The sequence below is a fragment of the Bufo bufo genome, chromosome 8 (genome assembly GCF_905171765.1).
Source record: "Bufo bufo chromosome 8, aBufBuf1.1, whole genome shotgun sequence".
NCBI classification, from domain to species: Eukaryota; Metazoa; Chordata; class Amphibia; order Anura; family Bufonidae; genus Bufo; species Bufo bufo.
Window position 1 is genome coordinate 182,260,972 of NC_053396.1, and position 13,218 is coordinate 182,274,189.

At 46.7% G+C, this 13,218-nt stretch overlaps 1 protein-coding gene across 1 annotated transcript; it reads left to right on the top strand.

Moving 5' to 3' along the window:
• The first annotated feature begins 7 nt into the window (after nt 1–7).
• SNRPA (small nuclear ribonucleoprotein polypeptide A) lies at nt 8–11,884 on the top strand. Its single transcript, XM_040406182.1, has 7 exons — nt 8–164; nt 3,317–3,400; nt 8,673–8,845; nt 9,005–9,187; nt 9,265–9,444; nt 11,221–11,309; nt 11,456–11,884. The coding sequence occupies exons 2-7, from the start codon at nt 3,328–3,330 to the stop codon at nt 11,613–11,615; spliced, it is 858 nt and encodes a 285-aa protein (XP_040262116.1). The 5' UTR covers nt 8–164; nt 3,317–3,327; the 3' UTR covers nt 11,616–11,884.
• Nucleotides 11,885–13,218: the final 1,334 nt, after the last annotated feature.

A 13,218-nucleotide genomic window follows, 5' to 3' on the forward strand; every position in this document is an offset into this window, starting at 1 on the left:
TAGCGCTGTGGGCGCGGCTACGTTGCTGGGTGCTATAGTAGTAAGGCCTGTTCTGCGGCCTGCCTTCATTCATTGTGCGGTTTTTTCGCGGCGTTTTCGTTGCAGGTCAGCGCGTGGAGCGTGCAGTCGCGGGACCCGAGCCTTCCGAAGTCGTTTGTGTATAGGTAAGGTGTGGCCGACATTTAGTAGGCTTATCGGGTGGCAGTGTGAGCGTGCGGGCGGCCTCATTCCTCCAATATGGGGGCGCGCAAGTCCTTATGAGGCGCCAGACCCCCCCCCCCCCCCCCCCCCCCCCGAGCGGATGGAGCGCACCCTTATATAACCCTATATTTATGAGGTGTTTATAATCATCATCTCTGGTGTCCATCTATCCATCACTAACCAATATAAATGCAGATGTCTACTGTTTTATACTCCAGAGCTGCAATCACAGTTCTGCAGGCATCAAGCATTTCATGTTGGGCTGTGACTGCTCAGTGCTTGGTGACTTGCATTCTGTGAAGTGTAGTAATCACACCACAAGCCGTGTAGGGACATGGCTGGAAAGGGGGGTTGTCAGGGAGCTCAAGGGGGTTCTCTCACTTTAACAAATGGGATTTATCATGTAGAGAGTTAAAGGGGTTTTGCAGTTCTTTTTAACTGATGCTCCGGCCTCTGGATAGATCATCAGCATCTGATTGGCGAGGGTCCCACACCCGGGACCACCGCTGATCGGCTGTTTGAGAAGCCTGTGTGGCTCCAGGCATGGAGCTTAGCCGCGCCCAGGTCAGTGTGAAGTCACTGGGCCAGAGGGAAACTGATCGGGGGGGGCGACCTTACAGACAGAGCCAGAAAAAAACTGCACGCCTGCCAGGAGCCGCAAGCTGCACACGACGGGATTACTGCAACTGAGTTTTCAAACATTTAAACCGCCTCTGGCTACTTTCACCCCTCTCTCCTGCTGCCACCAATGAGGAGAGAGGGGTGGGCACACTGCGCCACCAATGATAGGAGGACCTTTCACGGGTCCGGACTTTAAGAGAAGGCTACACAGAGCGGCGCCCAGAGATGTCCCAGCACTTACTATTATTCCTGGGTGCCGCTCCGTTCGCCCGCTGTGCCCCATTACTGTGTCCTGCTCCATATACTAATTACTATCAGAGAAATGGGGAGGAGACATCAGCTTCTCTCCTGGGAGTTCCTTCTCCCTGCGCTGCGATTGGACAGCCCACTAGAGAAGCTGATGTCTCCTCCCCATTTCTCTGATAGTAATTAGTATATGGAGCAGGAGACAGTAATGGGGCACAGCGGGCGAACGGAGCGGCACCCAGGAATAATAGTAAGTGCTGGGACATCTCTGGGCGCCGCTCTGTGTATCCTAATACTTAGTCTGGACCCATATAAGTTCGTCTTTAACACATAATACAGGAGGCGGGTGCCGGCAGCAGAATCACATAGTCTGCACCCTGCCTCTGACGGGGAGCTGCGATCAGCAGCAGTTAACCCCTCAGATGCGGCACTTGAGGGGTTAACTACCGCAGATCGCAGCTACCGCTCATAGAGGTCAGGAGCCGGCTATGTGATTCTGCAGCTCCCGCCTCCTGTATATGAATCAATGAGAGAGGTATCTTCATTGGTGGCGCAGTGGCCACAGCCCCTCTTGTCCTCTCATTGGTGGCAGCAGCACAGGGGGAGGGAGACACTGCTTCCTTCTCCCCTGTGCTGCTGAGGGACCAGGATCGCGCTGAGAGCAGCGCGATTTGTGTTCCTGGTTCGTTATCGGAATATCGGTAAAATAGATGCCGATACTGATAACTTTAAAAATACTGAATGTCGGCTGATTAATATCGGTAAAACCGATAATCGGTCGATCCCTAGTTCATAAGACCCCCATGATCAGTACTTCAATAAAAAACGGATAAAAAAAATAAGATCTTGCATCTCCTAATCTGTGCCCCTGTGCTGCTCTGTAGGAGCGGGGTGCTCTCCAGTGACCTGACGTGTACATGCTCAGATGACCGCCCCACCCCCATTCTGAGATCATGGAGGGGGGGGGGGGGGGGGGGTTTGACATGGGGGAGATGTGAGCATGGACTGTCTGATTTATGGTATCTGATGTGAGCACTGGGGAGGCTTATTTTGTGGGTCTTATCTGAGCTCATACTACCCCCATGTCAGATAAGACCCCCATGATCAGTACTTCAATAGAAAACTGTGGACTGTTCTCCATGTGTAGTAGGCTTATCCTGCCGTAACTCTGCTGCTCTGAGGACTGTGGCGCCCCCTCTCCACAGTGACCTGACGTGCACAGCGTCAGGTCAGAGCGCGGGCCTCCATGTACTAACTATGTACTAACGCTGTACGCGTCACGACATGGCGGAGAGCACTGCTGAGAGGAGCGCAAAGTAGAGGAATAGCCTCCCCTGCGAGCCGCGTATGTACACAGACGAGAGTAAGAGCTGGCCGCTCCCCTGCAAGCCGCAAATGAAGGTGCAAGGAGCCACATGTGTATCGCCTCCTTTCCTGGCCTGATTCACTTTTCCATCACAATATACACAGTTCATTTCCATGGTTATGACCACCCTGCACTCCAGCAGCAGTGGTCGTGGTTGCACAGTATATGTTTCCAGCCACCAGAGAGGCCGTGCCTTTTTTCCAGTAGTGTGCAAGTCCGACCATCGCTGCTGGATTCCAATGTGGTGGTAACTGTGGAAACGAGCCGTGTATAATGTGATGGAGAAATGAATCCAACCAGCAAAGCAGGCAATATGGACAATCACAATACATTAGTTAGGGCCTTGTATTAACTTCCTCTACATGATAAATGCCATGTGCTGAATTCCGGCAACCCCTTTAAACTAGCTGGTGACTGCTTAGGGTGCATGTGTTCTGAATGGGGAGAGGAGAATAAGTTGCTGCCAAACACCCGGCAGCCTTAATAAAAGGATCAGGCATGGTGAAATGGGAACGGCCCAGCCCTTTCCCCTGGCATCTGCTACTGGGGAGATTTAAAGGCTCTATTCACATTAGTTGGTTGTGTATGGCCCCCCCACAACATTAGAGGGGCTCGGCAGACCTGTCGGGATGCTGCCTGACAATGTGTGTTTCTGTTGACACAGAGCAGAATTGTGAATGCAGCTCTGACTAGAACAGACTGTAATGTGTTTACCAGGTTACAGTATACCCTGGTGTCTTCAGTGATGACCTGTATGGCTCAGCCCAGGGATGTGCTCACGTGTCACGACTACCCTTGTTCGTTACTGTCACGTTTTTAAAGTGTCAGACTCGGAAAGCCTCTATTAGCGCCTCATGTTTGACTTCGTGTTTTGTCATTTAGCCTCTTGTGCCATGGCCGTCCAGGAGATCAGACCCAACAACACAATCTACATCAACAACCTCAATGAGAAGATAAAGAAGGATGGTGAGTGTCTCTGAGAGTAGATATTCCAGCCGTGTAAATGCATCCTGACACCTTCCTATTACAAATAATGTTTCTACTGTACAGATACTTTGTTACAATGTGTCAGTGCAGGTAAATGTCTACAGACCTTTGGACAAAAACTGAACTGAATTTGTTGCTCATTTAATTCCCCCTCAAAGTATATTAGGAAGCTGCAGAACTAGACGTCCCCCATGACTGCACATGAGGATGTCCATCCCCATCTCTGTAGGGACAGGAAGTGAGAAGTTTAAGAGTTCCCCCACCCTCAATCTCCAGTGTCTTTCTGTCCCTACAGGGATAGTGAGTGAGCTTCGATAGAAGGGGGACAAAGAAAGATGGAAAACTACCCCTCCGGGGGACCTTTTTGGGGCTAGAGCTGGCCGGGGATCCCTGGTTTCCCCTCACAGCTCAGATCAATAGCCCTGCTAGCTACCCCTCCAGGCGTTCTCTAGCATCTCTCATCTCGCCTGTTGGGCCGCGGTGGATGAGATGTGGACGCCGCTTTCCCCTAGGGGCTCTTGGCTCGGCAGAACACTTCCTCCTTCACCCTGGCGGCACAAGTGATGGAGCGTCTGACGTCACTTCCGGCGTCGGCGGATCCAAGATGGCGGCACCCTGCTGGTATGCTTGAGACCCGGCAAATGCGCATACGGGGTTGACTACCCTGAAAACTAAGAAGCTGCTGTAGAGGGAGGGCATGTAAGGTAAGCCCCATAAAAGGGGAGAAACCACTCCAGGTTAGGTCTGTGATTCCTACTATGGAGGCCCTGATGTCGTCTAAGACTGAACCAGTCTCCGCGACACCTCTGCCCAGGGGCATGTAAGTGGATCCTATGGATAGGAAAACCGAAGGCCTCCTTAAAACAGCCTGGGAATGCTCGTCAGCTTTAATACTGATATTGCGGTGACGTCTGTATCCAGAGCGATGGGGCTGTGGTTGAATCAGTTGGAGAACCACCTTAAACTTAAAACATCCAGATAAGATATTTTAGATTCTGTTTCCCTCTTAATAATGGCTACAGCCGCCTTGGCAGATGCTTCAGCAGAGTATCTGTTTTGCTGCAAAAAAAAAAGACACACTAGCCAATACTTCCAGAAGAGCTTTATAGCTTAAAAAAACTGGTCTGGTGACTTGGCCTCTAAAAACAAGTTGTGCTCCATTCCCTTTTCGGGTTCTTATGTTTTCGGGCTGGTGTTGGACACAATTCTAGAGAAAGCGGCCGACAAGAAAAAAGGGTTCCCGGAAGAAAAGCCAAAGAAAACCCAGTCCTTTCGGAGAACTCCTAGACAGACACAGAATTTTTCTGGACGAGGGAAGGGTAAGTTGGTGGAGCTACCCTAAAGGTGGGAAAGGCAGAGGTTTCTTACTCAATCCGAATACCACCAGCAATACTGGAAAACAATGATGCCAGACCAGTAGGAGGAAGGCTGTGGTTCTTCAGTCACAAATGGACTCAGATCACGCAGAACCCTTGGATACTCCAGACGATCCAAAAGGGCTACAAAATAGAGTTCAGATCCCTTCCTCCTCAAAAGTTCTGTCTAACAATTCCTCAAACAACCTCCTTGAAATGTCATATGGTGCAAGACATACAGAAATGATGCAACATGAAGGCCGTAATACCGGTTCCAAAGTTGCAACAACTTAGAGGCCACTACTCAAAACTGTTTCTGGTAAAAAAAAAAAAACTGATGGATCATTCCAGACTATCATAAACCTGAAGTTCCTAAACAAGTGGATCAGTTATTACAAATTCAAGATGGAATCAGTCCAGACAGAAACCCCTCGCATCACACCAGGGGCATTAATGTGCGCAATCGACCTTATGGATGCATATTACCATGTTCCCATACATCCGGACCACCATCAATATCTCAGGTTTGCAATAAAAATAGATGGGTTAGTGTATCACTTCCAGTTTGTGTCTACCCTTCGGGATTTCATCTGCCCCTTGCGTATTTACTAAGATAGTAGTAGAGATCATGGCCTATCTGAGACAGCAGGATATAATTGTACCATATCTAGACTATTTTCTTTTGACAGCAGAATCACAGGAACTCCTGAAAATGCATCTTCAGACAACTCTGAATCTACTGTACAACCTAAAAAAAGTCAGATCTCCAGATGGATTACAGGAAAGTATTTTTGGGAACACTCCTGGATTCAATAAGACAAGCCTCCTTCCTTCCAACACCCAAACGCAAAGCTTTTATAAAAGAAATATCTTCCTTCCAGAAAAGAAGTTGTACCATCAGGGAAGCAATGCATGTGTTGGGCATAATGACTTCTTATATCCACAAAGTTCCTTTAGGCTCAAATTCGTTCCAGACCTCTGCAAAACCTGATCCTCTCCAGCTGGAACAGAAACCAGAATACCTTGGACAGGAAAATTTTAATACCAACCAGAATAAAAAATACTCTAGACTGGTGGATAGACCCAGTTAATCTTCAAAAAGGAGTATTCTGGAACAAAAGTCCATTCACGGTAGTAACTACTGATGCCAGCCTGAAGGGCTGGGGCGCCCAAGTAGAGAACCATTTTTTTCAGGGATATTGGTTGGCAATGGAGAGGTTAAAGATCTTCAAATGCAAGAGAACTGGCGGCCGTTCTGAAAACCTTAAAGATCGCAAGCCAGAGCCTGAGGGGAAAACGTTTAAAAAATCTTATTAGACAATATGACCACAGTCTGCTGCCTCAGACACCAAGGGGGAACTCGGAACCCGAAACTTCAGAGGATTGCGGATCAAATTTTCCTCTGGACCCAAAACCATGTTCTGTCAATTACGGCCTTAAACTTAAGAGGGGTGGAGAACATTACGGCAGATTTCCTAAGCATGAAAAAATTCTATCCAGGAGGTGTTTCAGGAACTTTTCCACAAATGGGGATCGCCTCAGGTCAATCTCTTCTCCTCCAGGGAAAATACTCAAATAATTATTTCTCTCTAGACCCCTAGGAGTGGATTCTATATCACGGAGATGGAATATTAACCTTGCGTATGCCCTTTCACCGATTCCGCTTATCTCATGATCATGTTCATAGGACCAGCTTGGCCAAAAAGAAGTTGGTATCCACTTCTAAAAAAGATGGCACTAGAAGAGCCAATATCTCTACCGTTGATACCGAACCTACTGTCCTAGGGACCTCTACTTCATCCAGACCTGAAGAAGTTGAACCTGAAAGCTTGGATCCTGAGCAGCAGATGCTAAAAAGGCAGGGTTTATCTGACACTGTTATTTCCACCTTACAGAAGAGCCGTAAGCCGGTAACATCGGCAATATACAAAAAAAATTGCTACCTGGTTATCAGTAGTACACCCAGATTGTACAGGGTGGGCCATTTATCTGGATACACCTTAATAAAATGGGAATGGTTGGTGATATTAACTTCCTGTTTGTGGCACATTAGTATATGTGAGGGGGGAAACTTTTCATGAAAGAATAGTTACGTCAAAACCAAGCAAACCATTGTTTTTCGTGTGAAATTCCCAATAAGTTTGATGTGTCACATGACCCTCTTCCTATTGAAAAAACAAAAGTTATATTCAAAGTGGCTGACTTAAAAATGGCCGCCATGGTCACCACCCATCTTGAAAAGTTTCCCCCCTCACATATTAACTTCCTGTTTGTGGCACATTAGTATATGTGAGGGGGGAAACTTTTCAAGATGGGTGGTGACCATGGCGGCCATTTTTAAGTCAGCCACTTTGAATATAACTTTTGTTTTTTCAATAGGAAGAGGGTCATGTGACACATCAAACTTATTGGGAATTTCACACGAAAAACAATGGTTTGCTTGGTTTTGACGTAACTATTCTTTCATGAAAAGTTTCCCCCCTCACATATACTAATGTGCCACAAACAGGAAGTTAATATCACCAACCATTCCCATTTTATTAAGGTGTATCCATATAAATGGCCCACCCTGTACTTCCCTTACTGTAGCACAAATTAGATATTTTTTTACAGAAGGGATTTGATCTAGGACTAAGACCTAGTACATTGAAAGTGCAGATTTCTGTTTTTATCCACTTTTTTTTGACTATCCTTTAGCTAAACATCGGTGGATTAAGAGATTTATAAAAGCTATAAACAGATTAAGACCCACCTTGAGACAAACCAAACCGTTCCACCCTGGGATCTTTCACTGGTACTTAATGCCCTATGTGAAGCGCCCTTTGAACCTCTGGACTCCATATCCTCGAAAACATTTATCACGGAAAACCGCCTTTTTAGTGGCATTCACTTCTGTCCGTAGTATAGGGGAGATGCAGGCCCTATCTATAAAAGAACCTTATTTAAGAATCTTGGAGGACAGATTAATTCTAAAATTGGATCCAGGCTTTCTGCCCAAGGTGGTAACATATTTTCATAGAGCACAAGAAATAATCCTGCCCTCTTTTTGTGCTTCTCCTAGAAGCCCACAAGAGGCGCGTTTTTACTGCTTAGACATCCTAGGATATCTACAGGAGACTCTAACCTTTTTGTCCAGTTTGGAGAAACATGTAAAGGGAACAAAATCACCAAAAGGACATTAACCAGATGGATCACACAGACCATTCAGGAGTCCTTTCGTCTTCAAAACAAGCCCTGTCCAGTTTCTATTAGGACTCATTCTACCAGGGCGGTAGCCACCTCCTTGGCAGAGGGCATGCGCTACAGTAGACCAAATTTGCCAGGCAGCAACTTGATCTAGTTTAGAACACCTTTTGCAGACACTACAGGTTGGGCCTACTGACCTTTGGTCGGCAGGTCCTTCAAGCTGTGGTTCCTCCCTGAGAAATTAATTTGGTAATTCTCCCATGTGCTGTCATGGGGGACGTCCTGGAAGTCAGTAATTAGTCTTACTGGTAATTTGTTTTTCCAGGAGTCCAACATGACAGCACTCCTATTACCCTCCCTTATTATTATTACTCAGTGTGAAGTTAACATTGTATGGGATATGACAAAAAAATGAGTTGCATCGGTTAGAAAACACTGCAGATTGGGGGTGGGGACATTTAAATGTCTCACTTCCAGTCCCTACAGAGATGGGGATGGACATCCTCCCATGTGCTGTCATGTTGGACTCCTGGAAATACAATTACCGGTAAGACTAATTACTGATATTCCATCATTAAAGGGGTTGTCTCCTCTCGGACATTGATAGGAGTCATTTTATATACAGGTTCCCAGTTGAATTATGGATTACAAGCTTCATGACACTTTTTGCTGCTTAGTCTGACCTTACAATTCTTTAATCTTTCCTGTAGAGCTGAAGAAGTCTCTGTATGCCATCTTCTCCCAGTTTGGTCAGATCCTTGACATCTTGGTGTCTCGCAGTCTGAAGATGAGAGGACAGGCGTTTGTCATCTTTAAGGAAGTTAACAGTGCAACAAATGCCCTGAGGTCAATGCAAGGATTCCCCTTTTATGATAAGCCAATGGTTGGTATTACATTTATTAAAAGGGGTTGTATGTTTTCTGCCAGCAATTGGCCCACTCACCCGTAGGCCATGTCTGTTATGGCCGCTTATGGCCAATTTTACTGACTTGTTTTAATTTGCATTGAGCGAGTCAATGGAACTTCATCCTTTTTCCTTCAGAGAATCCAGTATGCAAAGAGTGACTCTGACATCATATCCAAAATGAAAGGAACCTTCGTGGATCAAGACCGAAAGAGGCAGGAGAAGAGGAAAGTCAAAGCACAAGATGCTGCTGCTGCTGCCGCTGCCAAGAAGATTGTTCCAGGCGCTCCTATGGTGCCAGGCTTACCAGGGCAGATTCCTGTGAGTTGTATCTTCCTGATCTCAAGTTGTTGCTGCTTCTGTCCTCGAGCTTCTTACAAATGTTCTTTTCTCTTTAGGGAATGCAGAACATCCCTGGAATGACCCAGGCTCCCCGTATGATGCATATGGCTGGACAGAATCCATACATGCACCATCCTGGCATGATGCCACCACCAGGAATTGCTCCAGGACAGATGCCTCCTGGTGGCATGCCTCATGGACAGATGATGCCTGGACAAATGGCACCTATGCAACCGGTTAGTAGACTAAGACCTGCCTGTATATTACTGTAAGAAGACTGGCATGTGCATTCGTTGTGGTGGTACTGAATCTACCATATTACAGGTGTATTTCCATCATAGGATGGTATGGCAGAACATTCTGGCTGGTAAAGTCTGACCTGCAACACTCGGGAGCTTAAAGGGGTTTTGCCATCTCAGACAATGGGGGCATATCGCTTTGTCCGATACGTGCGAGTCCCACCTCTGGGACCCGCACCTACAATGAGAACGGAGCGGAGAAATGAAGTGAGGGTGCACTGCGCATGCGCAGTCGTCCATTTATTTCAGTCTGCCCCATAGAAATTAATGGGAACAGGGGTCGTGTGTGCATGGTGCGCTCCTATTCACTTCTATGGGAGCAGCACTTGGTGGGGTCCTCCAGCCACAACTCTCCCCGCTCTGTTCTCGTTGCAGGTGCAGGTCCCAGCGATATGCCCCCATTGTATGTAATGGGAATATCCCTTTAACAGCAAAGGGACCAAGGACTGGCTTTTCTCCAGTGGTGTTTCTGGTCTCCCACTATGCAGGGCACTACAACATGACCCACATTCAAGTGAAGAACATTGCAACTGCGCCATCGATTTTTAAGGGCATCTGTCAGCAGATTTGTACCTATGACATTGGCTGACCTATTACATGTGCGCTTGGCAGCTAAAGGCATCTGTGTTTCTCCCATGTTCATATGTGCCCGCATTGCTTAGAAAAATGATGCTTTAATATATGCAAATGAGCCTCTAGGAGCAACGGGGGCGTTGCCATTACACCTAGAGACTCCGCTTTGTCTGCAACTGCTGTGCCCTCTGCACTTTGACAGGGCTGGGTGTGATGATTATTTCTCTGCCTGGCCCTGTCCATTTAAGTGCAGAGAGCAGAGCCTCTAGGTGTAATGGCAACGCCCCCGTTGCTCCTAGAGGCTCATTTGCATAGATTAGAATATTTCACAGGTACAAATCTGCTGACTGATGCCTTTTCAGAATCGGTAGGTGACCCAGCAGTCGGGCCCAAACTGATTAGTAAGTGATGTCACATCCTGCATATATACCATCGATTTTACTATGGTAGGGGAAACCATTTCGGGACCTTCTGAGCCAGAACAGAGAGACTGACATTTCCCATGTAGTGGTGATGGCTAGGGGTTAAGGAGCGATTACACTGTCCGACCTAGTAGCCAGGTATAAGGAGCAAGAAGCCCGTGCACAATTGGGTCCAACAAGGAAATCTGCATGCTTTTTGAGAGAGTTGCGTGTTCAGGTGCAATTTTGCGGAACAGGCGTGGACCCATTCATTTCAACGGAGCCGCAAAAGATGCGGACTGCACACCAATTGTGGAGAAGAATAGGCATTTTCTATGATGGTGGCAGCGCACTATGGTTGTGTGAATGAGCGCTAACTCTGATCGGCATGCCCTTCATGGATGGGCACCCCAGCTGTACAGATGAGCTGACAAATAAGCAATTCCCTGTCAGCTGATCGCATTTTTTTATGCAGCATAAAAGATGCTAAATTGGCAGCTTATAGCCCCGTATAACGAGGAAAGTGCTGCAAATAATGAACATTTGTGGTAGCAACCATAGACTTTTTTTTTTTTTTTTTCTTCTTCTCAGCAGGTTAGTGTAATAGGAATATGCAAATGGTGCTGAGACATTGTAATGCCACCACCTCCCCTCCCCCTGTCTGTTTTGTGTGGTCCTCTGATCATGGAGCTCTTCGCAATACAACAAGGACTAACCTGCATTATACCTTCTTTCTCAGTTATCTGAAAATCCACCCAACCATATTCTGTTCTTGACCAACCTCCCAGAAGAAACCAATGAGCTGATGCTGTCCATGCTGTTCAACCAGTGAGTATCTGTCGCCCTCTGCTGGTGTTGTTGGGAGTTATCACCATGCACTACAAGATGACTGATCAGAGTGGTTCTGACGCTGCTCTGAGAGGCCTGTCACTTGTTTTCTGCAGCACTTAACTTGTAAATGTCTTTTTATCTAGATTCCCTGGCTTCAAAGAAGTCCGTCTAGTCCCCGGACGTCATGATATAGCCTTTGTGGAATTCGACAATGAAGTCCAGGCGGCTGCTGCCCGAGAGTCTCTACAAGGATTCAAGATCACCCAGAGCAACTCCATGAAGATTTCATTTGCTAAGAAATAATGGTGCACTGGGTACAGGGGCTTGTCAGGCTTCAGTCTCTGTAAAACCACTGGGCTTGTTGTGCAGTTGGTTCTTAGCAGATACTGATTGGACTCTTTTTAATTTAAATTCTAGCAATTATTCAGTGCCGAGCGCTCATCCAGCGTATTATGTTGGTGAGTATGGCATGGTTTCTATTTTTTTATGTTCATGCATCTGTTGAAAGCATTGCACCCAGAGTCTGATTCCAGACACTGTACCTGGCGCTTGTGAATAAATGTGTTTTTCTATGAGCCTTCGGTCATGTGTGTTTTGAGTTTATTACAGTGCAAAACGTTTAAAAGTAAAATACATGAATTGTCACAATATATTGCCATAAAGTATATACTTAATTACCTTACACATGTACTAAACTCTGTGGCCCTGATCTATCACCAGCGTGCTATGCTGGTCGTGTAGGTGTTTAATTTATGATGAGGCGCAGGCCTAGTCCTAAATTACTGGCAGTCTGTGATACAGCTCGTGTCTGGCGTAAATGGTCATAAATGTTTCGGGCTGATGGCCCCTCCCTCACCACGCCCCCTTTTTGGAAACTGGCAAGGGCAACGTAAAAATTGTATTTGCGGCTATCTAGTTACACTGGCATTTAAAAAGTTGCAAAACAGTTTTTTGCAACTTTTTAACACCAAAAGCAAGATGTGGGGCAGGGGTAGGCAGCCTCCTGCACTCCAGCTGTTGTGAAACTACAACTCCCAGCATGCATACTTGCTCTGCTCTTCTAAGAATAGTAGTTTCACAATAGCTGGAGTGCCGAAGGTTGCTGGCCCCTGGCGTAGGGGGGGTGATGAAGCTCCCCTTGTGTAATAAAATGACACCCCTCTGTGGGCACCAGTATTCAAGATGGCCACATTGCAACAAGATCAAAAGCCACGTCAGACATACAAGTTATAGGTAATATATGGTCAAATTTATACATCCCTGTATTAGCCTTTCAAAAACTGGCAACTGCCTCAGTTGTTTGTACTGTGCATTATGGTGCTTTTACCTGGGCCGTTCATCGGCCTTGTGAATGAGGCCCATAATTTATGTCCATATTTACACTCCGTATATAAACTGTACATGATACTAACCAAAAAAGCCCTACCGCCCAGTATACCGGCTGATGTCAGATGTGACACACAAGATCCAGGACGTTCTGGGGCTACACAAGTCCTTCATTGATGGAGCGCTACAGTGGTCACTTTGTGTATTCACAGGGATGCATACAGTGCGCCAGGTCTGTGCGGAGGCGGCAGGTCCCAGAGCTTGGCCTGCAGGAGAGGAATCCTGTTTACAGCCAAGTCGTCTCGCTGGATACTGGTTCATTGATATATTGCTCACTCTATGAAAATAGCCGCTTCCTTCCTCTTAGGAAATGTCCCCTGTGGATAAGGGGGAGAAGTAGTATTGGTGAAAATACTATTCAGTTTCCTCAATCCTTATCTCATATATATTAGTCAGCCAACCTTCGTTCCCGGCTGTTTGACTGTGGCGTGAGGCATTGGGCCCATGGGCACGTGTGTTCTGACCCTGCTGCCTCTTACGCAAGAAGGGCTTATCGGACAGCCTCATTTTCCATCCCTTA

Excerpts from the sequence above, each read along its gene's own strand:
- SNRPA (XM_040406182.1), top strand. The coding sequence starts at position 3,328 with ATGGCCGTCCAGGAGATCAGACCCAACAACACAATCTACATCAACAAC. Across the intron at positions 3,401-8,672 it reads TGAGAAGATAAAGAAGGATG|AGCTGAAGAAGTCTCTGTAT; the intron begins GTGAGTGTCTCT and ends TCTTTCCTGTAG. Across the intron at positions 9,188-9,264 it reads GCTTACCAGGGCAGATTCCT|GGAATGCAGAACATCCCTGG; the intron begins GTGAGTTGTATC and ends TTTTCTCTTTAG.